The sequence below is a fragment of the Canis aureus genome, chromosome 17, assembly GCF_053574225.1.
Source record: "Canis aureus isolate CA01 chromosome 17, VMU_Caureus_v.1.0, whole genome shotgun sequence".
In the NCBI taxonomy this organism is placed as follows: domain Eukaryota; kingdom Metazoa; phylum Chordata; class Mammalia; order Carnivora; family Canidae; genus Canis; species Canis aureus.
The window spans coordinates 12,938,259-12,962,047 of record NC_135627.1 but is presented as its reverse complement, the minus strand read 5'-3'; the positions used below and the strand labels follow the sequence as shown (position 1 = coordinate 12,962,047).

The 23,789-nt window shown below is 43.5% G+C and overlaps 1 protein-coding gene across 7 annotated transcripts in view; it reads left to right on the top strand.

Annotated features, from left to right (window-relative positions):
* Nucleotides 1-23,789, top strand: part of FARP1 (FERM, ARH/RhoGEF and pleckstrin domain protein 1) — a 288,608-nt gene that overhangs the window by 174,405 nt on the left and 90,414 nt on the right. For all 7 annotated transcript variants that reach the window (XM_077855140.1, XM_077855134.1, XM_077855139.1 and 4 more), the window contains one exon: nt 15,527-15,631. In XM_077855140.1, the coding sequence (XP_077711266.1) occupies nt 15,527-15,631 (105 nt within the window). The remainder of the gene's footprint in view (nt 1-15,526; nt 15,632-23,789) is intronic.

Below are 23,789 nucleotides of genomic sequence, written 5' to 3'. Positions count from 1 at the left end.
CTTGCTGTATCGCTGCCCTTCCTGGGTTTGCCTGTGTGGCTCGCAGGCACACGCAGTTAAAAAGGAGCGGCTAATGATATAATAAATGCTTTTGAAATTTTTCCATTGAGCCGTCCATCGGGAGGTGACTGCTTTGAAAAATGAGTATGAAAATCAAATATAAAGTCACCAATGGCTCCGTCTACTCAGTAATGAATGAAGCCCCAACAGAAGAACGTGTGCGTGCATGTGTTACCGGTCTGTCGTGCTTTGTTTCTGCTTTGTATTTTCTTTTTTTTTTTTAAGATTTTTATTTATTTCTTCAGGAGAGACAGAGAGAGGCAGAGACCTAGGCAGATCCAGGACCTTGGGATCATGACCTGAGCCAAAAGCAGATGCTCAACCACTGAGCCACCCAGGCGCCCCGCTGCTTTGTGTTCCATGAAATTAATAAACCAGCCTGGCCTGTGGTAGCTAGTGTCAAGGAAAGATTCTTTTTCACAGGCTCAGACCTAGAGATTTGGTCCTCTTTGCTTTTTCTTTTTTTTAAATGGTTAAAAACATATAAAACTTCGCTCTCACCCATTTTTAAGTCTGCAGTGCAGTGGTGGTAAGTATATTCACGTTGTTGTAAAACAGATCTCCAGAACGTTTTCATCCTGCAGAAGTGAAACTCTGTGCCCATTAACCCCACTGCTCCCACCAGCACCCCCTCACCGCCCCCACCTCACTATCCTACTTCCTATTGCTATGATTTTGGTCCTGGCCTTTTTTTTTTTTTTTTTTTTTTTTTTTACAAGCCTGTGTATTCTGGAATCTTCTCTCCTGCTTCAGTGCAGTTTGGGCTAATCTTGCCATTAACGAGGACAGACCAATTCTTAATTTTCACAGGGGTTTTATAAAAGAGAGCACCGGCTTATACCCACATTGTGCGGGGCTTTGATGGCAGGGCTGTTGAGAAGGCCGTCGTGCATGATGAAGAAATTAGACACTGAATGGCCAATATAAAGTTTAATAACCAGATCTTTTCCCTGCCTCTCTCCTCCAGAGTCGAGTCTAACTATCCAATTTCTGGGCAAACCTGTAAACTCTATTTCCTTTATCAAGGTATACTTAATTTTCAACAGGTGACAGTCTGTTTCAAAAATGTGCTTCTTGCCCTCCTGTATTTTATTTTATTTTTTAAAGATTTTATTTATTTATTCATGACACACACACACACACACACACACACACAGAAGCAGAGACACAGGCAGGGGGAGAAGCAGGCTCCATGCAGGGAGCCCGATGTGGGACTTGATCCCGGGTCTCCAGGATCACACCCCGGGCTGAAGGTGGCACTAAACCGCTGAGCCACCGAGGCTGCCCCCCCTCCTGTATTTTAATTCATGTTTTGTAGCCCTCATGTAAACACTTAAAAATTGGGACAAAGTGCATTTCACGAGTGCACACTATCCACAGAATATGGTCACCGTGAACAACCCAGACTCTGGATCCAGGGTAACACGATGGTTTTGGTTTGTGCATCCATGTGTATGTAGCTGCTGCAGATGAACATTTTGAGTGCTATTAGGTCACAGAGGATTTTTTTTTCTAAGATTTTATTCATGAGAGACACAGAGGGGGGGGGGGGGGACAAGGAGAGGGACAGGCAGAGACAGAGGCAGAGGGAGAAGCAGGCTCCATGCAGGGAGCCTGATGTGGGACTCGATCCCGGGGCCCCAGGATCACGCCCTGGGCAGAAGGCAGGTACTAAACCACTGAGCTATCCAGGCGTCCCCTAGAGGATTGTTTTTTTTTTTTTTTAAAGGCAGTTATTATTGCTTGCTTTTGCTCTTTCCAGAAACATCTGTTTCTGGAAACATCTTCAAATGTGGCTTTTCTCTCATTGCTGATACTCAGCCGCTGTTGGCTGCCCATGCTACTGGGCAGGATTTTATTTCAAAGATGTACTCTCTACCTGTGCTTCTTATTACATCTTAGACTTGCCTTTCATTCCCCTGCCACTCACTCTGAGCTGTGGTAACACTACATAAAAAATGAAGTATCCCTAAAATGCCAATTACTAGGATGGCCTACTTGAAAATAAGGTTTTACATGGGGCTTGAAGTGAGCCCCAAACTGAAAATCTGTACGATTTAACAACAGGTTGGGCTGAATCCAAGTCATCCTCTTTACCACATTTTGAAATGATCACTTAAGAGTAAACTAGGGATCCAGTTCAAAAAGGAACAGAAGGCCTGGACACTTTGGAGCTCTCCATCAGTAACAACAGCCCACATGGTGGTATATTCTCTGAACAAGATTTGAAAAAACACAGCCCCTCCTTTTATTTCCTGTTATCTCGTTTCCTCATAAAAGCAGGTGAAGATTAAGGCAGAGACACTACATGGCCAGTTAGTCCTGGTGATAGAGGCTGAGATCTGCAAACAGGCCTGTGTGGCTAGACTGGAGTGAGGAAGAGGGAGGATGCTTGGATATGGCCTCACACATGACAGGGGAAGAGCAGATCTCCCCGAGGCCTTGTTTTTCCATTGTAAAGATTCTGATTCTGAGTTTTGAGGAGGAATGACACATGATTTAGTACAACATGGCTTTTCCTGTTAGAACTGACCTGAGAAACTATTTGGGAACTGTTTATGTAGTCAGCCAAATGGTAATTCTAAGTACAGAGGTCAAATGCAGCAAAGAAACACAAGGAAGCTGAAAAAAAAATTTCATCAAGGTATTGAAACAAGTGACTTTGAAAAGAATGTCATAAAAGGTAAGCTGTGTGGTTTCCAAGTTTTGAGTGTCATGAAGAACTGTGGATGTGTGCACAAATCAGAATTGTTGGAGGGATACTTCTTCGAACTCTTTGTGCATGCACACTCTAGATATGTATGGTTTAGAGGCTGTGACTGGTGTCAAGTTTCCGGGTGAACCTGATTTTCCAGATGAACCTGGAATTAGCTCCTAGAAATAGCTCCTGACTCGATCCTTATTTCTTTGTACTAGGTTTGTAAGAACCTAAAGAATGTGATATAAACCAGCTAGCCAGCACTGGTTTTAATAATACCCAAGGAGCTTGTTGCCTGATAACTTAAAGGAAAACTGTTTAATTCACACTTTCAGTCTTTCTCATGGACTATCCATATTTTTGGAAATGCTCTGTATACTTTTGCTGTGTATACTTACCTATGAGCTTTTTCCTAAGCCTATAGTCTACGCATTTAGACTTTGTCTTTCTCTCTAGCAAGTTGGTGGCAGGAGCAACCCATCAACAGTGAACATGCAGAACTTCTTGCTTTCTAGGGTTTTCTAGTTTGTGAATCATACAGACTTGTCCACCCCTGCCCCTTATTCCCGTTATCTCATTCTTCAACCCCTCCTCAGAAGATTCTGGAATATAATGTTTTATTTTATAGTGGTTAAAGTCTTAAAGCTACTCAAGGAAGTTTTCATAGATAGAAAAAGGTGGAAAAACTTGGAAAGCCTTCAACTACAAATGAAGCCAGCATTTTATGTGTTAACCTCATGGAATTCTCAGACCCACCTCATTATGGGGTATCATTGTTCTATTTCTCAGATGGAAAAATCAATGCTCAGGCAGGCCATGTAACTTGTCTGGGTCATATAGCTAGTAAGTGACAAGCCAGGCATCAAAGTCCTATCTTAACGACTCTGGAACCTCTGTCCAGTGCACCTCGCCTCCCCACTCCTCCATTCTATCCTGCTCCCAAATGTAATCTCACACATTTTTATACCTAGTAGTAATAGCTTCGTCCATTGGAAATGAGGCACAGTTTTGGTGTCTGTCTTTCTTTATAACGTATGCTTTGTTTACAATGAAAATACTCCATATAGCCCTTGACTTTTTCTCCACCCCCATTCGCTAATTCCTATAGTAGATAATCAGTCCTTTTGGATATTTTCCCATTATAATATACAGCTAACATAGAATTTACCATCTTAAGCATTTTAAGCATACAGTTCAGTGGCATTGAAGTACATTCACATTGTTGTGTAACCATCACCACCATCCATCACCAGAATTTTGTTCATCTTTTCACACTGGGCTCTGTACCCCTGAAACAATAACTCTCCACCCCTGTTCCACCCCCAGCGAAACACCATTCTACCCTTTGTCTACTTTTGGTCTCTGTTGCTGCCTTGTTTGTTTGTTTCTTTTTATTGGAGTTCAATTTGCCAACATATAGCATAACACCCAGTGCTCATCCCATCAAGTGCCCCCCTCAGTGCCCATCACCCAATCACCTCAACCCCCTGCCCACCTCCCTTTCCACCACCCTTTGTTCGTTTCCCAGATTTAGGAGTCTCTCATGTTCTGTCACCCTCTCTGATATTTCCCACTCATTTTCTCTCCTTCCCCCATTATTCCCTTCCACTATTTTTTCCCCAAATGGATGAGACCATATAATGTTTGTCCTTCTCTGATTGACTTATTTCACTCAGCGTAATACCCTCCAGGTCCCTCCACGTCAAAGCAAATAGTGAGTATTTGTCGTTTCTAATGGCTGAGTAATATTCCATTGTATACATAGACCATATCTTCTTTATGTTGGATGCTTTTTGTTACCCTTGTTATATACTTGTAAGTTTCTTTTCACCGTGTCTGGAGCCTCTGTGCTTACATTAATCTGAGCTTTCCAGTTTTTCGAAGGAGGAGAAGTACAGTTGACCCTTGAACAATGCAGGGGTTAAGGGCACTAGCCCTTTCTTTCTGTCTAGTTGAAAATCTGTGTATAACTTTTGACTTCCCCAAAACCTGACCAGCCTACTGTTGATCCAGAAGCCCTACAGATAACAGTTGATTGACACATACTTTATATGTTATGTGCATTATATACTGTATTCTTAGGATAAAGTAAGCTAGAGGGAAAGAGTTACTAAGAAAACACCATTACAGTATGATAGGTATTTAATGAGAAGAATCTACATGTAAGTGACTCATGAAATTCAAACCGAAGTTTTTCAAGGATCAGTTGTACTAACTCAGATTAAGAATCTGACGTCATTGCAGATATGCAAATCTGGGGCCGAGGCTCACTTGCACTCTCAATCTTCTTATGTGCTTTAATAGGATATTAAACCTGTAAAGTACTTGAAAAGGAATGAAAAGTAAATAGTATTTATTTGGGAGGTTTCCTGGGGACTCCAGAGCTGAGAATTCTTAAATTGTCCCCAAAACTTACATATTCTTAATTCAAAAGCTTTATGCATAAGAAATAATTCGAAAGTCCTTTTTCAGGTTAAGAAAACGTTCCCATTTTCCCTACTGACTAACTGAAAAACGTGAAAAATGTGTTGTTGAAAGTGTCTGTAAACATTTAAAATAATTTATTCATTCATTTAGTGTTCCTGAGGGTGTCTAAGAACCTTGGAGATTGGTTCTTGCAGGGAAAAGCCGTGTTTAAAAAGCATGGTAGGAAAAAATCTGCCTGCACGAGAAGAGAGAGGAGAAATGGGAATCACATGATACTTGGTACTTTTTACAAAGTCTTCACCCTTCTGTTAGAATGTTAAGCTAAATTCAATAAAATATTTACTTTTCATCTTACTTTGGAGTAATAATTTTGGAGTAAGTCCACGATATCAGGTGTATTTTCAGAAAGTTCAGGCTCCATGCACTGAATGCAGTGTTGATGTTTAATTAGATCACGGAGCCCAAGGAGATAAACCCCAAACTAAATAGACATAAGGAAAATGAAAGCATTTTTCTTTGGGAAGGATCTAGTGCTTTTCCGGAGCAGTCGTGATCTGGGTTGTCCTTGCCCTACTCATTATTGGCGTGATATTTTATTCCCTGACTAAGGGATATTTTTTTAAAGTCAAGATTGTCTTATTTCGATAAACTTTGGAATTTTTTATGCATTACTTCTGAAAGGGATCCAAGGATAATGAATTGCTCAGGGTCAAGAGCAGAGAAACTCAGCACTAGGGCATGAGCACATCTTCACATTTTTCCTGTTTTGCTCACTGCATGGGGGGTTTGCGGGGAGCCGTGGAAAGCCTCCGCTGTGCATGCGCACGTGCAGTCTCGGAGCCCAGGCAGGGGAGTGACTTCTGTCTTAATGTCACTGTGGTTATAATGTAGCCAGAATTACAGCCCAGCAGCTGAAAGCCCCCATTCTCCTCTTGGCCTGGAGTCGGGGCTCTGAAATCCAATCTGAAGTGTGTTTAACGAGTGCTCTGATCACTGGGGCTCAGTGTGGCTGGAACAAGGGGCGCAGTGTGTTTGCAGACGGCGTGGCCACCCCTGGAGCCGCAGCGAGTAGCTGGACAGGCCGAAACATTTAGCTGCATCCTCCCAGAATGAGGGCCTTGTCCTGGTGCCCAGACTTCGGGTCTGAAGTTATCGTCCCTGCTCCTGCCCTGGTTGGTATCTCGCGGCGGCAGCAGTGATCACAGTGTCTGCCGATGAGGCCACCACCGATTTCCTGCTGGGCTTGGAGTCCTTTTTGTCCCTCCCCTCCCCATCATCACACGGATTACCTGGTCGAGTGTTGGATATGGTCTTAAGAGCTCGGAGTACAGTAGATCGTGCAATCCTCACCACAACCCTAAAGAAGTGGTTTGGCCATGATGCTCATTCTACGGAAGGGGTAGATGAGGCCCAAAGAGTAACTGGCCCAAGGTCACACTGCCATGGAGAGGAGATAGGGGATTTGCAAGAAGGCAGATGTCTTCAGAGTTTGTATTCTATCATTAATTTTTTTCTTAAGATTTTATTTATTTGTTAGAATGAGAGAGAGAGAGAGAGAAAGAATGAATGAGCAGAGTGGAAGGGCAGAGGGAGAAGCAGACTCTCCACTGAGCTGGGAGCCCTAGGTGGGGCTAGGTGCCAGGACTCTGGGATCATGACCTGAGCTGAAGGGAGACGCTGAACTGAGCCACCCAGGTGTCCTGAGTTTGTATTCCTTAAAGAAAAAAAATTTTCTTTAAGGTCGGGGAGGAGGGCAGCAGAGGGTGGCAGAGGGAGAGGCAGAGAATCTCACGCAGACTATCCAGTGGGTGCAGAGCCCAGTGCAGGCTCAAGCTCACAACCTTGAGATCATGACCTGAGCCAAAACCAAGAGTCAGAGGCTTAATCAACTGAGCCACCCAAGTGTCCCCAGAGTTTATATTCCTAATAATGACATCACACTGCCTCTCTACATCACCCAAAGGCTTGGAGAAACAGCATGAGAACCATCTCCCACATTTCAGTTGTCTCATGTCTGTGTTCCCTAAGGAGTCCTGCCTTTGTGGTGGAAGACCGTGGTTGGCTTATGTCACACTCACCCTAGCTTGCAGGGGCTGTGCCTTATTTTGCTCATCCTGTGTCATATTATGTGGCATACCAACCCACTTTGGTGCCTCTCATTATAGCTCTTGTAAAGCATCAGCCTCTTTCCTTTGAAAGTTTTCTCCAGAACAATTTGAGTCATCAAAATTGCAGGTAGAGGTCTTGAAAAGAAGAGGGAAAATGGAGATAGTGGAACTCAGAGATTAGGAGCAGATTCTCTGAACTGGGTTTGAATCCCAGCTCTGCAGCAAGAGTGTGATCTTGGCAAGTCTGTGGCTCCCCCATGTCCCCCCAGCGCAGAGTGCCCCAGGGCAGGTAGCCTAGCAGAGCCGCAGGTCAGCAGCTGAAGGGATCCATAAGTCCCCAGGGTGAGCCCTGGCCAGTCTCATCTGCCTCTAGTGTCTTTGTTGACTCTGGCAAGCCACCAGCCATTATTATTGACCTCCTGGAAGGGAAAATGGTAGGGACTCTGTTCTGTGCTATCAAGCAGTCTAATGCCCTGATTGTGAGTCACCAGCCCTTCTTTTTCCTCCTATAACATTTACAATCTTCTATTTCTTTGGGTTCCAAAATTACCCAGACATTAGCCTTGAAATGGATTGTACTCATTCATTCTGTGAGGTCCTCTCTGGCCCTTTGCAACTTAGAAAGTTACACTCCACCACTCTGCAGATTTCCTTGCATTGCGCTTGTATAATCTCCTTTGCTCTTAGGTCTCTCTAGAAGTCACATTGGTCAGACATTGGGACTCTTGAGCCCGTAAATGCCCTGCACCCTCGTCTCATTGCCATCTCTTGGTCAGGATGTCTTGTTTCTAGGAGTTTTCACCTGTACCTTTAATCCCTTTCAGTGAAATTTTTATTTTTGTGGTATTTTTTTTTAATTGCAAGGAGCTCTTAATTGCTGTACAAATATTTTTTTTGTACAAATATTTCTTTTTATATAACCCTCTGGATTTGTTTAGGTTTTTTGTTTTTGTTTTTGTTTTTTTCCTTTTTTTAAAAAATTATGAACTCCAAGCTATATGGGGGTACATACTTAACGAGTGTTTTCAGAATACCTGGGTGGCTCAGTGGTTGAGCATCTGTCTTCGGCTCAGGGTGTGATCCTGGGGTCCTGGAATTGAGTCCTGCATCGGGCTCCCTAATGAGGAGCCTGCTTCTCCCTCTACCTATGTCTCTGCCTATCTCTCTCTCATGAATAAATAAAATCTTTTTAAAAATAAAGCAAAACAAGTGTTTTCCTGTAGTCTGCATCATCAGAAGTGCCTGGCATCTCCCATTTCTGACCTTTTGGGGGAGGTTCTGTGTAAGGTGGCTGCTTCCCTACTGTAGACTCTCTCACCTCTGCTCTGAGATTAGATTTCAGCATTCTCACCTGTCCTCTTCTTCAATTAGGGGGAATTTCTCACCTGCTGTCTCTTGTCTCATTTTCTTGGTTTTCTGTGAATCTAGTCCTCTTTTTCCTCTATCCTTTACAATTTTTTTTAAGCAGGGTTTCTGGGTGTAGTGGAGATGCATGTATTCAGTTGGCCATATTTAGCCACAGACTGACATTCTTTTCATCGTTTATATTAAGCTCTGTCTGGCAGTGGCCTTGTGCTATATTTTCTAAGAGAAACATGCATTTATGGACAGTTAGGTGGGTTCCTGTGGAATTTCTGAAATTGTACTCTCCTTGAACTTCTGCCCCATTGGCAGCTCCTGTCGGTGTGCAGAGGGGCTGGGAAGGGGGAGCCCTGGAGGGATCGCTGGGGTGTTGGGAATGTGTATGATTGTGTGCATTCAAGGCTGATTCCTGCCTCTCCAATCTCACAGGTGGAAGGGTCTCAAAAGAGAATATGTCTTAAAAAGGATTTTAATTCTAGAACACCTTTCACATCTAGAGCAATAGCTGTATAAAGGAGAATATCTTTTAACAGCAGGAAAGATAAATTACCTTCTGTAATTAGTATATAACTTGCTGAGTGTATTTATTTGGTCAAATTAGGGAAATTTTGAAGGCCAGAGTTTTTATGTTATTCCAAATTGCTTATTGGCTTGTTAGTTCCTTGTAATCTCTTTTCTTCGAAAGGGACTATTCTGGATGTGACTGCATTGTCTCTGCCCCCATGTGGCTAAGAGATGGGTATGAATTTGCTATAGCTGCTATAACAAAGTACCACAAAACAACAAATGGCTTAAAACAACAAATGTAATCTCTCACAGTTCTGTAGCCTACAAATCCAAAATCAGGGTGTCATCAGGGCCATGCTCCCTCCAAGACTGGTAAATCCTTCTTGGCTTCTTCCACCTTCCAGTGGGAGGCTGTTCATTCATCCTTGGTAGTCCCTGGTTAATAGTCACATCACTCCAGTCCTTGCCTCTGACATCGTGTGGCCTTCTCCCAGTGTCTCCGTCTCCACACCATCTTATAAGGAATCAGCCATATTGAGTTAGGGCCAACGTATTGGCCTCATCTTTAATCTTTACTTGACTACATCTTGAAGACCCTGCTTCCAAATAAGGTCACATTTGCAGGTACTGGGAGTTAGGGCTTCACATCTTTTTGAGGGACACAAGCTCATAAACGTAGGTTTGGCTTTTTTTTTTTTTTTTTTTTTTGCTACAGTTAAGCCTCTAGCTTGATGTTCGCCTCAAACAGAAATCAGAGCGACCATAAAGCCAGCCAGCTATCCCTGCATTTCAAGGATCCACATGTCATTCAGGAACAACTGATCCATGTGACTGGTACCTTGCTACTCAAAGCGGAGTTTTTGTACCAGCAGCCACCGCCCTGGGACCCTTTGGAAATGCAGATTCTCAGGCCTCACCCCATTCCTCCAGAATCAACACTTGACGCTTATTAAACTTATTATATATTACATTATATATGATAATTATTATTATTAAGCTTATTATAATCTTATTAAGATTGATGGGCACAAAATTCAGAAGTGCTGCTCTCTGAGTCACCTCCAGCAGGGATCCTGGGATGGCCTCTGCCCTTGGAGACATCTCCATGTAGCACGCCGATGTGGCAGCCAGGTTTTCTATCCCATAACATTGCAGAGGACTGCCTCGGTGGTTGGAAAATGGATCTTCCTTCTCAATGTCAACTCATTCCCCTGACATCAATTCTATAAATTAACATTTTTCCCTTCACAGTAGAAGCAGCAATAATAGAGAACTTGTTCTTCTGTGCCAGGGCCTTTGCTAACCACTTTGCAATCGTGGTTTTAATTTTTATGTTGATACTGGAAGATAGATGATAATGTCTCTGGGCCTGTCATGACTCCGTGTCCTCTGGACTAAATTGTGCTCCCCTGCCCTCAATTCATATATTGAAACCTTAACTTTCATTGTGGCCATATTTGGAGTAAGGAAGTAATTAAAGTCAAATGAAACCCTGATTGAGAAGGATTAGTGTTCTTACAGGAGGAGACACTAGAGAGCTCTCTCTGACATAGCACTTACCATAACATTCTAGTTTATCTGATTACTTGGCTGTAGCCTTGACTTAAGAGATACTTGTATTGATTTATTTCTTCAGCACCTAGCCCAGTGCCTGCATGTGGCTACTCGCTTGCTGTCTATACCACAGGCAGGCTTGTAAAGCTGGCAGAGTTAGTACATCCTAGGCAAAAAGTAGCAAAGGTCCGTGAGAGAACCTACAGTATTCTAATGCCCTAGGATTAGACTTGTTGAAGGTTAGTGAGTTATAGAACTTTGAATAATATTCTGATAGGCATTAAAGGTAAGAAAAAGGAGACCAAGGCCTTTGAGACAAGCCATTCTCTGCTGGATAAGAGCATGCCCTGGTTGTCATGGTAACGTTAATCCTAAAAGGGGGGGGGGGGTGGAGGAAGGAAACAAAACACTTCCAGAAACAGCTTTCTGAAACCTCAGCAGATGCAAATTTTTTAAACCAGGGCAAACGTTATCTTTATAGATTTGTGTCTACTAGATTGCTTTTGAAAGGTTAGAACCTTAGCTTGTACCAAGTAGGGGACATCATTTGTTCAGATGCTTTGAGGAATTAAGGAGAGGGAGAAAAATCTACCCCCACCCCAGAAAGAATTATCTGTTCTTTTGAAAGAGAAAAAAAATTCCCACATAAAACTTTATGTAATAGAAATAACCTGAGGCATAGAGATATTTTAAAGGTACAGTAAATGAAAGCAACTTTGACAATTTTTAATAGCTTAAGACCACATTTGAATGTTCATACTGCTTGTTATTCAGTACTGAGTGGCCAGACATTCCCCAAGAATGCAAAACCTCCTTCTAAAAGATAATTTTATAGGATTCTGTGACCAGAAAATCAACAGGAGCCCCCAATTTGAAATCAGCCAACTAACTTGTGAGCTAGGCTAAAATTCAGATGCGTTTTGGAGGAGCATCATTAAAAGTAGCCAATAAGAAAAAGTGATATACGATTATATAGTTTCACTAATTGCTGATTTGTTCTCCAGAATAAAACATATAACTACTATTCAGTGTCTTTTCTGTAAGGCACAGAGTTAATTTTAATCAAGACTTGGGCAGCCCGGGTGGCTCAGCGGTTTAGCACCGCCTTCAGCCCAGGGCGTGATCCTGGAGACCCAGGATCGAGTCCCACGTCAGGTTCCCTGTGTGGAGCCAGCTTCTCCCTCTGCCTGTGTCTGTCTCTGTCTCTCTATGTCTCTCATGCATAAATAAATAAAATCTTAAAAAAAATTTTTTAATCAAGACTGGCTGAATATGGGGACGTCCAGACTGACCGTTTCTTTGAGGCTATGGGAGTCTTTTTTTTAAGAGTTTGAGAGAGAGAGGCAGGGACAGGCAGAGGGTGAAGCAGGCTCCACACAGGGAGCCTGACATGGGACTCGATCCCGGGTCTCCAGGATCAGGCCCTGGGCTGAAGGTGGTGCTAAACCACTGAGCCACCTGGGCTGCCGAGGCTATGGGAGTCTTAAGGTCAGTTTCCTCAGCCCCAGTACTAATACTTGGTAATAAGTTAAAAGTTCATTTGTCATAAGATCCTTTTCATATTAAACTTTATAACATGTAGGTTTTTTTTTTAATATTATTTATTCATGAGAGACCGAGAGCGGCAGAGACATAGGCAGAGGGAGAGGCAGGTTCTCTGCAGGGAGCCAGATGTGAGCTGAAGGCAGATGCTCATCTGCTGAGCCACCCAGGTATCCCTCTAACATGTTGGTTTGCAAATGCCCTGCAAATCACTTGGTTTCCTTTCCTCGTGTTTGGTAGCTTTTGCAACATTCAGTAGAAATGTGTGTGTATCTTTAAAGTGAGCCCCACTTTGAGAAAAAACCTTTACAGGTCAGTCTTCTTAGGGTCTCTGCTTTGTGCTCTGCTCACTTTCTCCCTGCTGTTGGATATACCTCCTTCCCCCATTCATACTTCACTGACTTATTTCTAGATTGGTTTTAGCAACAGGGCTGGTGGATTTATAACTTTTTTGAACCTCATCACTGGCTACTAGTGCAAAGCCTGCCCCAAGTGCAAACTTTGTGGTTGCTCCAACAATGTTCCTTTCATGCCTAACACGTAAAAGCACTTTTTGAAACAAGAAATCTTAGCGAGTGTTGAGCTCACACACATGGGTGTTCACTCACTCTCCCCATGTGATTGGGCCATGGCCACTCTTACCCCAGCTAGTCTTACCCCTCAATATTTTCCTAAGTTCCAGTTTCTTAGAAGAACTCATTTGCTGGTTCTTAAAAAAGTTGAAACAGATTCTATTGTGTATCACCTTCTCTGGCTATTTGTAGATGTGAACCCCGTCCCCATTACTTTTTCTTGTTTCTTTTTCCTTCTACATTTTTTCATTGTGACAAAATATGTATAACCTAAAATTTCCCAGTTTAGCCATGAAGTGTACAATTCACTCACAATGTTGTGCAACCAACACCACCATCCATTCTCCCTTCCATGATGTGATTGCTGTGTGTGTGTGTGTGTGTTGAATTCAAATTCTAGTTGGTTAACATACACTGTGATGTGAATTTGAACAAAATTACTTTGTGAAGTTCCAAAAAATTCATCAGACTAGTGTTGAGGAATGATGTTGCTGACTGAGTAAATCCACTATAGGAAGTAAAGCAAGGATGATTTCCTTTAGAGAATGGGAACGAAATATTTTCCTTTTATTTTTTAAGATTTTATTTATTTGAGAGAGAGAGAACAAGCAGTGGGGGTGGGCAGAGGGAGAGAGGGAAGCAGATGCCCCGCTAAGCAGGAAACCCGACATGGGCCTCTGTCCTAGGACCTGGAGATCATGACCAAGCCAAAGGCAGATGCTCAACTGCCTGAGCCACCCAGGTGCCCCTTTCCCTTCTTAATTACACATTACAATTTTTCTCATTAGTTCTGACACAGTGCCCGTGGGATGATTCTACCAGTGACCCTTGAACCAGGCACTGAAAGAGCTTGGTGAGGTTGGGATTATCCACACAATATCCATAGAGAATATTGTATGCCTTCAGATAGCTGTGATTATCTTCTGGATTTTAGTGATGAGGAATATGGGATAAAGTGGCATCTGGTTTTTTTTGTTGTTGTTGTTTTGTTTTTTGTTTTTTGTGGCATCTGTTTACAGAAAAAAATGCTTAATCCCTGGACACTGAAGCATCTTTGACAGCTCCTCAGGTCGTCCTGGGCCAGGCTAGTGAACATGCCCCTCTATGAACTCGTTAGGCTGTAGTTCTTACCCTCAGTTAGTCTCCTGGGTTACTAATTGGTTCCTAGAATGCTCTGCTCTTCCCAGAGGGAAGGTAAAAGCATAACAGCAGTAACTGGAAATGACTTTGTTTTGAAATCTTTTCTTCCAGTGTTTGATCCGTGTGGTGGAATTGGATCCACTTGACTAGTGGGGTCATTAGGAATCCACCAGACAGTGAAGAGAAACCAAGGCATATGATTCTTAGTGTTTAGGGTAGACATTGGGTTCTTCTATAGCCGGTTTCCTTTCCCCGCAGATTCAATATAAAGAAAATGCATGTAGAGTATTGATTTCTGCAGGCATTTGATTGACGGCCAAGTGCTTTGCTAGACAATAAGAACATAAAGGTGGAGATAAGTAGCCCAGAATTTAAGTGGAGAGACAGGCTTGTGGTGTACTTAACTATTTATAATATGGTGGAATGAGTAAATTTTATTCTTTGTTCATTCACTTCCAAATTGGTCTTTAGGCACTGCAGATACAAAGATTAATAAAATACAGCCTTTATTCAGTGTAGGTGTGGTATGGATGAGAGTTTACACAAAGTGCTAGGAGAACCTGGGGAAGAAAGCCGTAAATTCTCCCTGCCAAGGAACAGGGCCAGAGGTTCCTCTGCAACAAAAAGGCCACAAAATCATGAGTTGAAAACTTATGTTCCCACAAAACCTGCACACAAATATTTGTAGCAGCTTTATTCTTAATTGCCAAAATTTGAATGGTAACCAAGACATCTTTCAGTAGATGAAGGGATAAATAAACTGTAGTACATTCATACAAGGGAATATTATTCAGCAATAAAAAAATAAACTAAGAAGCCACAAAAGGCATCTGGAGACCTAAATGCATACCACTGAGCAAAAGAAACCAATCTGAAAAGGCTACATGCCATATGATTGCAACTATACAGCATTTTGGAAGAGACAAAACACTGGAGACCGCAGAAAGACCAGTGGTAGTCAGGAATTGAGGGTGCGGGAGGTAGGGGGATGAGGGTTGAATGGGTGGCACACAGTGGAATCTTAGGATGGTGAAACTATCCTCTGTGACCCTATAACGGTGAGTACATGATATTATAGATTCGTCAAGATGTTTAGAGCTGTACAGTGCAGCGTGAACCCTGATGTAAACTGTAGGCTCTGGGTGATGATGACATGTCCGTGTTGGCTCAGCAATTGTAACAAATGCATCAATGCAAGATTAATAATAAGGGGTACTGTGTGTATGGTGGGAAGGGGTACATGGGAACTCTCTGTTCTTTGTCTTCAATTTTCTGTAAATCTAAAAGCACTCTAAAAAATATTTTTTAAAAAGGGATGGGGTGGTGCCTGGGAAGGGGTAGGGGGGAACTGGCAGAGAATTAGCATCTAAGTGTGAATACAGCCTGGAAATGCCTCCAAGGTGTGCAGCCGGGAGTCTGGTCAGTGTTCATGGAGGTGGGCACACTGAGAAGGGCTGGAAGATTCGGGAATGAAGACGCTTCCCAGGGTGGAGCCATGGCTTGTTTTCATCTCTGCCTGCGCCAGAGGGGGTAACTCCTGTTGTTTCTGTTCACAGCAAAGAGCTCCGGGGAAAGTATTGCTGGATGCGGTTTGCAACCACCTCAACCTCGTGGAAGGGGATTATTTTGGCCTCGAGTTTCCTGACCACAAAAAGATCACGGTAAGTGATGGGAAATGAATGCCCTAAAACAGAAGAAAACCACCTAGAAAGCCCTTGTTAATCTTTTTGGAAAGTATTACGCACATAGGATTAGCAGGTTCAAAGAGAATACTCGGTGAAGACTGGCTCCCTCTGACCCTTTCCCTCACTTCTCCCTCCAGGAACTACAGTTACCAGCTGCCTCTGTATCCTTCTGATAAAAGTCTGTGTCTGTGTGTATACAAACACATATTTTTGAAACACGTGAATGTGGGGAAGCAATATACAACATCCTATATCTTCCCCACCACTTCTGTTAATGTATTGTGAGGATCTTTTCCCTTTCCATGCATAGAACCCACTTCTTTTTTTTCAGCTTCATGCCATTCTGCCGAATGGACATGCCATAATTTATAACATCTGTTCTAAATCATAGGATATTTAGGATCCCAGCCTTTTCTTTTACAACAAATGAAGCTACGGCAAGCATACTAGACAAGCCTGTGCTCAAGCGTTTTAGTACTTGAGATCCAAAGGCTTGGAGTTGCCTAACCCATGGCTTTTGATCATTGTAAAGTTTGAAGAATATGTCATGTTGTTCTTTACAAAGGTTTCACCCATTTGAACCCAAAAGTTAGAACATAGCTTATTGTTCCTTTTGTCTTTTGGCTAATGGCACTTTCTTCAGGCTGTATCTGGAGTCTTTAGACACTCTTTGAGACTATACATTGATTGTGTTTCTATTTATTCTAACATTCAGTACACAAAGTACCTAGAACCTTTGTCAGCCACTGTGCTGGGGACCCAATAACTATAAGATACAGGGAACATACAGTGGGGTGTCAAGCTTAGTCAGTGACCAGCACAGGACATGTGACAAATGCCCCCCTGGTGCCATGGGGCATTGGACCCTGGGGGACTGGGGGCAGCAAAAAACATTGGTGTTATGGGAATCCTTCCCAGGTACTGCAAAACTGAGTCCCATGAGGTCAGTAGGAGTTGACCTAATAGAATGTTCCAGTGAGGGGAGTCTCACGTTTATAGAGCAGAAAGCAACCTTTAGGAACCTGCATATAAGGCAGGAGTTGAGAGGTAAAGGGGAAGGGCTCAGGTGAAGGAGGTGAGAAAGAGGAAGCTGGAAGGTAGGCAGGGAGCCACATCTCAAAGAACTTTTTATACAGTTACCATCCAGTAGGAATAGAATATGAGCCACATATGTAATTTCATATTTTCTAACAGTTATGTTAAAAAAAAAGTGAAATTAACTTAAAAGCACATTTAACTTAATTTGATATGTCTGAAAACATCATTTCAACATGTAATCAATGTCAAAAATTATGGGGCACCTGGGTGGCTCCATCAGTTAAGCATCTGTCTTTGGCTCAGGTCATGACCCTAGGGTTCTGGAATTGAGTCCCACTTGGGCTCCTTGCTCAGTGGCCAGTCTGCTTCTCCCTTTACCCCTTCCCCCTGTTTGTGCTCTCTCTCTCTCTCAAATAAAAAAAAAAAATCTAAAAAAAAATATCAAAAACTAGGGATAAGCTATTTCATTTTTTCATGCTGCGTCTTCGAATCTGCAGTTTTATTTAAATGACACAGCCCTTGATTCATGCTACCCACGTTCCAGAGCTCAGTGGACATGTGTAGCCAGTGGCTATCATGTTAGATGGCACAGCTCTGTACCAAGCTAATGTGTTTGGGAAGCTGTCCGTGTATTTTAAAGGGAACATGTTATGATCTGATTTATGGTTTAGAAAGAGGACTGTACCAGACTGGAATATAGGACAAGACGAGAGTCAGGAAAGCCCTTAGGAGTTTGCCATATTTCAGGCTGGAGACAGTGTTGGAAGGAATTAAGGAAGAACAAGGTGGAGAGCTGGAAGGAGGTGGGTGAATTTAAGAGGCTTTGGGAGAGAAGTGGTTGGGGCTATGATTGAATGGATAGGCTTGTGAGGGGAAGCAGGCTCCGAGTGGCTGGGTTTTCCAGCTTTGCCACCTGGGGGAGGATAGTGGCATCAATCACTGGAGATGAAAGTCTCAGAAAGGCCTTGTGTGTGAAGAGATAAAGGCAATGAGTTCCACCCCAGACGTGAGGACTCAGGCATCAGTGGACACCCTGGTGGAGACGTCCAGTAGGTAGTACCAGTAGGTGTATCTCCTGGAGCACAGGAAAGCTATCTGAGCAGAAATGTAGGCTTAACAAAACCCAGGATTATTTTATTTAAAAAAATTATTTTAAAGGTTCTATTTATTTATTTGAAGAGAGTGAGTGAGGGCGTAAGTGGGGAGATGACCTGAGCTGAAATCAAAAGTTGGATGTCTAACCCATTGAGCCACCCCACCAGGATTATTTTAAATATTAATCGAAGCTCTGAAACTGGATGAGAGGGTAGACCATGGAAAAGAAGGTAGCCTGGAGCACCAGAGAAGGAAGAGCCCTCAGAGGAGATGCAAATGGGGAGGAGGAAAACCAGGGGAGGGACACATCCCAGAGCAAGGGAAGAGAGTGTTGCAAGAAAGGTGTAGACAGGAGGTGAATGGGTAGGTGGTGAATGAGCAAATCTGTCACATACCTAAAAGTGGGTGTGAATATTGTTTTCTCAGCTTTTCTTTTTCTTTCTTTCTTTCTTTCTTTCTTTCTTTCTTTCTTTCTTTCTTTCTTTCTTTCTTTCCTTCCTTCCTTCCTTCCTTCCTTCCTTCCTTCCTTCCTTCCTTCCTTCCTTCCTTCCTTCCTTCCTTATTTGGGATAGACAGAGAGAGAGACAGACAGACAGACACAGGAGGAGGGAGAAGCAGGCTCCACGCCAGGAGCCCGACGCAGGACTCGATCCCGGGACTCCAGGATCGTCCCCTGGGCCAAAGGCAGGCGCTAAACTGCTGAGCCACCCCAGGGATCCCCCTCTCAGCTTTTTTCTGTCTCCAAATACTCTTCAGCATTTCCTCATGCTTAAGTTAAATCTAAACCTCCCTGACTCCCATTCCTTTTTCTGATGTGGCAAATGACCACAGATGGGCCAAATCTAACTCTACATTCTGTTCATCCAACAATTATTTTGTGCCTACACGGTCTCCGGTCTCCGTCATCAACTTTTATACAATAGAAGCCTCGTGATATAAAGTGACCATGAGAAGTGGTTATGGTTTCCATTCATTAGAAGTGAGCAGCTTAGGGAAAAAAAAGTACACAGCCTGGTAAGAGAGACAAATAATTACAATACAATGTAGCAAGTTCTGTGGAACATTGTTTCATAAATTTATTTTATGTCGAAATAACGATTCTCAGAACACTGGAAAATACATTATCTCATTTCTAACAACTTTGCCTGAATTACGGCAAAGGCCTAATGGCTTCCCTGATTCTACTCTTGCCCTGTTCTGAAAGAGCTGGAGTTGCCTTTTTAAATGATAAATTAGTAGTGGTGAGGGGCCTGAGATTCTCAGGACTGTTCCATATCTGGGTCAGCCATATAGCCAATGCTGGAGTTGGGATTCTAACCATGTTCTTCTGACCCCATGTTCAGTGCCCTTCTAGAATTTACATATCTCTTGATCCTCCAATGCTGGTTTCTTCCAAGTTTTATCAGCCTTGATTTTTATGATCTCGGTACCTTCGTATAATACCCTTTAGGAATGTGGTCAGCCGCAAAATACAGAAAACCCACCACATGCCACATGAGTGCTTACCATGTGCCAGACTGTTCTGGTTGCTTGTGGACACGACAGCTAAGGCGGCCCATGTTCTAAAACAGGGATCAGTACGCTTTATAAAAGGTCAGCTGATAAATACTACACAAAGGCTTTGCAGGCCACGGGGTCTCTGCTGCAGCTGCCCAAGTCTACTCTTGTGGTGCAGGAGCAGTCATGGACATTACGCAAATGAATAGATGTAGCTTCGTTCCAATAAAACTTTATTTGTAATACAGGAAACCGTAGCTTGCCAACACCTTCTGTGAAGAGGAATAACTCTGGGCAAGACATCGTATTAGTTTTACCTACAGTATTTCGCTCATTACAGAAAAACCCATCGTACTCTTTTTATCTGTTGAGGAAAGTGAAAGGCCCAGAGGCGAAGTCATTTTCACAAAGGTGCACGGCGAGGAAAAGGGGTAGCCGTGATTCAGGTTCAGTTCTGTCTAAACGCAGGTTTGTGTTCTCCGTTACCCTTCCATTCTGGCCGTATTTACATATTTTGTTCTCTGTCAATTAGGAAATCCCAACCTGAGAGCAAATTTCATAATGTCTAAAAAAAAATAAGTTGTTTCAACAGAACCGATCGGTGATGTTAGATGAGGCAGGAGAGGTGCCTGGGGAAAGGTACAAGGAGGGCTTCTGGGGCCTTTGGCCCAATTCTGTTTGTTGATCTGGGTGCCAGGTCTATGTATGCAATCGGCATGTAAAAATTCAGTGAATTGTATGCTCATCCCGTGTGCACTGTATGTGTATAAAACATCAATAAAGGTTTACCCCCAGGGACATCTCTGTAGCTCATTTGGTTAGGCATCTGCCTTTGGCTCAGGTCATGATTCCGGGGCCCTGGAATCAAGCCCCGCATCGGGCTCCCTGCTCAGTGGGGAGCCTGCTTCTCCTTCTTGTTCTCCCTCAAATAAATACAGTCTTTAAAGAGTTTATCCCCAAAATGCAGTGCAGTAATTTCTGCTCGGAGAAGTAGAAATAATGACCAAAAAATGCCCGAAGGCTGCCTGACAGACTCTATTTTGGAAGAGTCAAGGATGAGTCTTGATTTTGTTGAACTGGGGAAGAACCTCTCACCTATGAGAACAGTAAACTCTGGCTGGATTTTCACCTCTGTGCTTAGTAAAGTTGAGAATTTAGATTTGTGTGAATTCCAGAATTCTCTGGACTCTTGTTTTCATCTTTATTTTTTATTTTATTTTTTAAAAGATTTTATTTCTTCATTTGACAGAGAGTGCATGCACAAGCGGGGGGGGGGGGGGAGGGCGGAACAGCAGGCAGAGAGAGAGGAATAAGAAGACTCCCTATTGAGCAGGGAGCCCAGTGTAGGGCTTGATCCTAGGACCATGACCCAAGCCAAAGGCAGATGCTCAACCACTGAGCCACCCAGGTGCCCCAGGTTTTCATCTTTAAAAAACTGAAATCCCATGCCCCTTATACAACTCCTCATTTCCCCCCTCCCAGTCTCTGGCAGCCACCATTCTACTTTCTGTTTCTAGAAGTTGGGCTACTGGAAATGACTCTAAGTGGACTCACATAGCCTTTGTCTTTTTGTGACATATTTCACTGAGCATCATGTCAAGATGCATCCACAGTGTAGCCTTTTTAAGGCTCAGTGATACTCTGTTGTAGGAATGTGCCATGCTTTGTCCATCCACTGGGACACGGTGGTTGGGAACAATCTGCCATGAACACGAGTGTGCCATCAGCATAGTTTTTTGTTTTTTTTTTTTTTAAGATTTTATTTATTCATGACAGAGAGCAAGAGAGAGAGAGAGAGGCAGAGGGAGAAGCAGGCACCACGCAGGGAACCTGACGTGGGACTCGATCCTGGGTCTCCAGGATCATGCCCTGGGCCGAAGGCAGGTGCTAAACTGCTGAGCCACCGGGGCTGCCCAGCATAGTTTTTTGATGCAAGGTGATTAGTACCTTTACCAGCTTCGTTTGGGAGGCTGCTTCCTCACCTGCCAAAGCAAGAGGAAGTATGGTGGGTCTCCACATGTCTAAATGTGGGCCATCGCAGCTGGCTTTGCCCATGTGCCTACCTGTGTGTGTTACATGTGAAACTGAGGCCCCCCAAGGGCCTGGCATCTGAGTTGAGGGCCTTTGTACCAGGTGGTAGGTTCAGGAGGCTCATGTCACAGCTTAACCTTATGTCCCTTGGCTCATGGGTTCCATTGCATGAAGAGCCCTTGTCAGAGCTTGCTGCTCAGGAAGGGTTTGAAAAACACTAAGGGGAAAAGGAGTGCTTTCCATGGTCTAAGATGTGTTTCTCAAGATGGGATGTAAACTGGTGATAATTGGTAATCAATTATGTTCTACCCATAATGAGACGTGTCCCGTGGCTTGCCACTTAATAGAATGGCAATAGATTGCTGTGTTCACATGCGAGTTTGGCTCTCCCTTCGTCCTTGAGTCTAGACAGCTTTCCCACGAGATTGCCCCACAGGAGCAGACAAGTGTTTTCATCAGCTATTTTATTGATTGGTCTTTCCATGGCAGAAACACTAGGGATCCTGGGAATCAAGACTCTGTACTTACTATGCCAGCTAATTGGTAGCTAGAGTCCAGGGAGGCTGGTGAAAGGCCAGAAAGTTGCCATGGGGGTGAACTCACAGACCTGACTGTCCCGGAGCTTCTACTGTGTGCCCTGGGCTCTGCTACACACCATATTGCATCTCATTTGTTCTTCGAAGGAGAGGTGGGCATACACAGTGAGAAGGTAAAGGTGTTAGGCTTTAAAAGCTGTACTGTGTCTGTGGCAACCACCCAACACTGCCTTCGTGGCACAAAAGCAGCCACAGACAATATGTAAATGGATGTGCATGGTTGTACCCTGGTAAAACTTTATCAAGGGGCATGGATTTCTGAATCTCGCAATTCTCACGTTGTGAAATACAGTACATCGATCTTTATGTTTCAACCACCTAAAAGTGTAAAAGCCGATCTTTGCATTCAGGCTGTACAAAAGGACATGGTAGTCAGAATTCGGCCCATGGACCTTAGTTTGCCAATCTCTTGCTTTATAGTATTTTTGTGAGATTGGTATTTTATCATGTGCATTTTACAGGGAGCAGATTCAGAGAGGTAACTTGCTCAATGCTTACAACCAGGTTTATAACCAGAATTTACACACAAGCTTGTCTCAGCCAGTGCAAAGCTGCTTGCTACACTTGACTGCCTTTCCTCACACTGGCCCTTCTCAGAGCCCTGTGAACCTAGTAGGGGAGAGAGGTGTGTAAGATAGATCTCAGCAGCCAGTCAAGGATGCTGGGAAAAGCCTGCATTGTGGTTTGTAAATCTCTTTATTTTTATTTTTTAAAGATTTTATTCATTTATTTATTCACAAGAGACACAGAGAGGCAGAGACATAGGCAGAGGGAAACACAGGCTCCCCACGAGCCTGATGTGGGACTCTATTCCAGTACCCCAGGATCATGACCTGAGCCGAAGGGAGATACTCAGCCACTGAGCCACCCTGGTGCCCTGTAAATCTCTCTTTAAACATTTGCTTCATCCTCTAGCAGCTGGGTAGATTCTGTACATTATCTGGAAAATGAGATTAGTAAATCATGATTTTATAGGATGGTCACAAAGAGTAATTCAGAGACTTTACAGTGATGAGCCCAGCAGGATTCCTGTGCATAGTAGGCACTCGGGTATCCATGGCGTTTTGTGCTTGTGTTTCAGCTCAGAAACCAGTGAAGCTGGCCCACCAGTCTTTACTAAAATTACATCACTTACCTATCTGATACGACAATTCCAATTTCTAATAAATGCTGATAAAACTCAGGAAGAAGATTGGCCTCTTTTCGTTCAGTTTGATCCTTCTTTATGCCAAGAGAAAAGTTTGCTGTCAGTAGGTGTCTTCGGTCAAGCTGCCCTAACAAAATACCACAGACTGGGTGGCTTGAACAACAAACACTTATGTCTAACAGTATTGGGGGCTGGAAGTCTGAGATTAGGGAGCCACCATGGTCAGACTCTGGTGAGGACTGTATTTCTGGCTGGCAGATGGTTCCCCTCTCACGGTGACATGGCAGAGAGACAGATCTTTTCTTAAGGCCAGGTCCCTATTGGATCAGGGCCCCACTTTTATGACTTTATTAAACCTTAATTACCTTTAAAAGACCCCATCTCCAGGTACAGTCACATTGTTGGGGGGGTTAGGGTTTCAACATAGGAATTTTAGAGGGACGCAGTGTAGTCTATAGCAGCAGGCATGCTTTCTAGGGGCTTGAAGCCACAGAAACCATGGCTATATCCCTTGCTGGTGGTTTCCCAGCCTCACCGGGGTCGGACAGACCTCCTTCATGTATGCTTAGTAACAGCCTCCTGACCTTGCTTCTCCTTGGGGATCTGAGGGCATCTAAGACCAGGAAGGACTCTGTGGAACATGCTGGGTGTAAAGGATGAAGACTGTTGCAGAGCCACAGGCAGACAAAAGTTTGGGAATCCAGCAGAAGTGAGATTGTGGAGTGCCTTT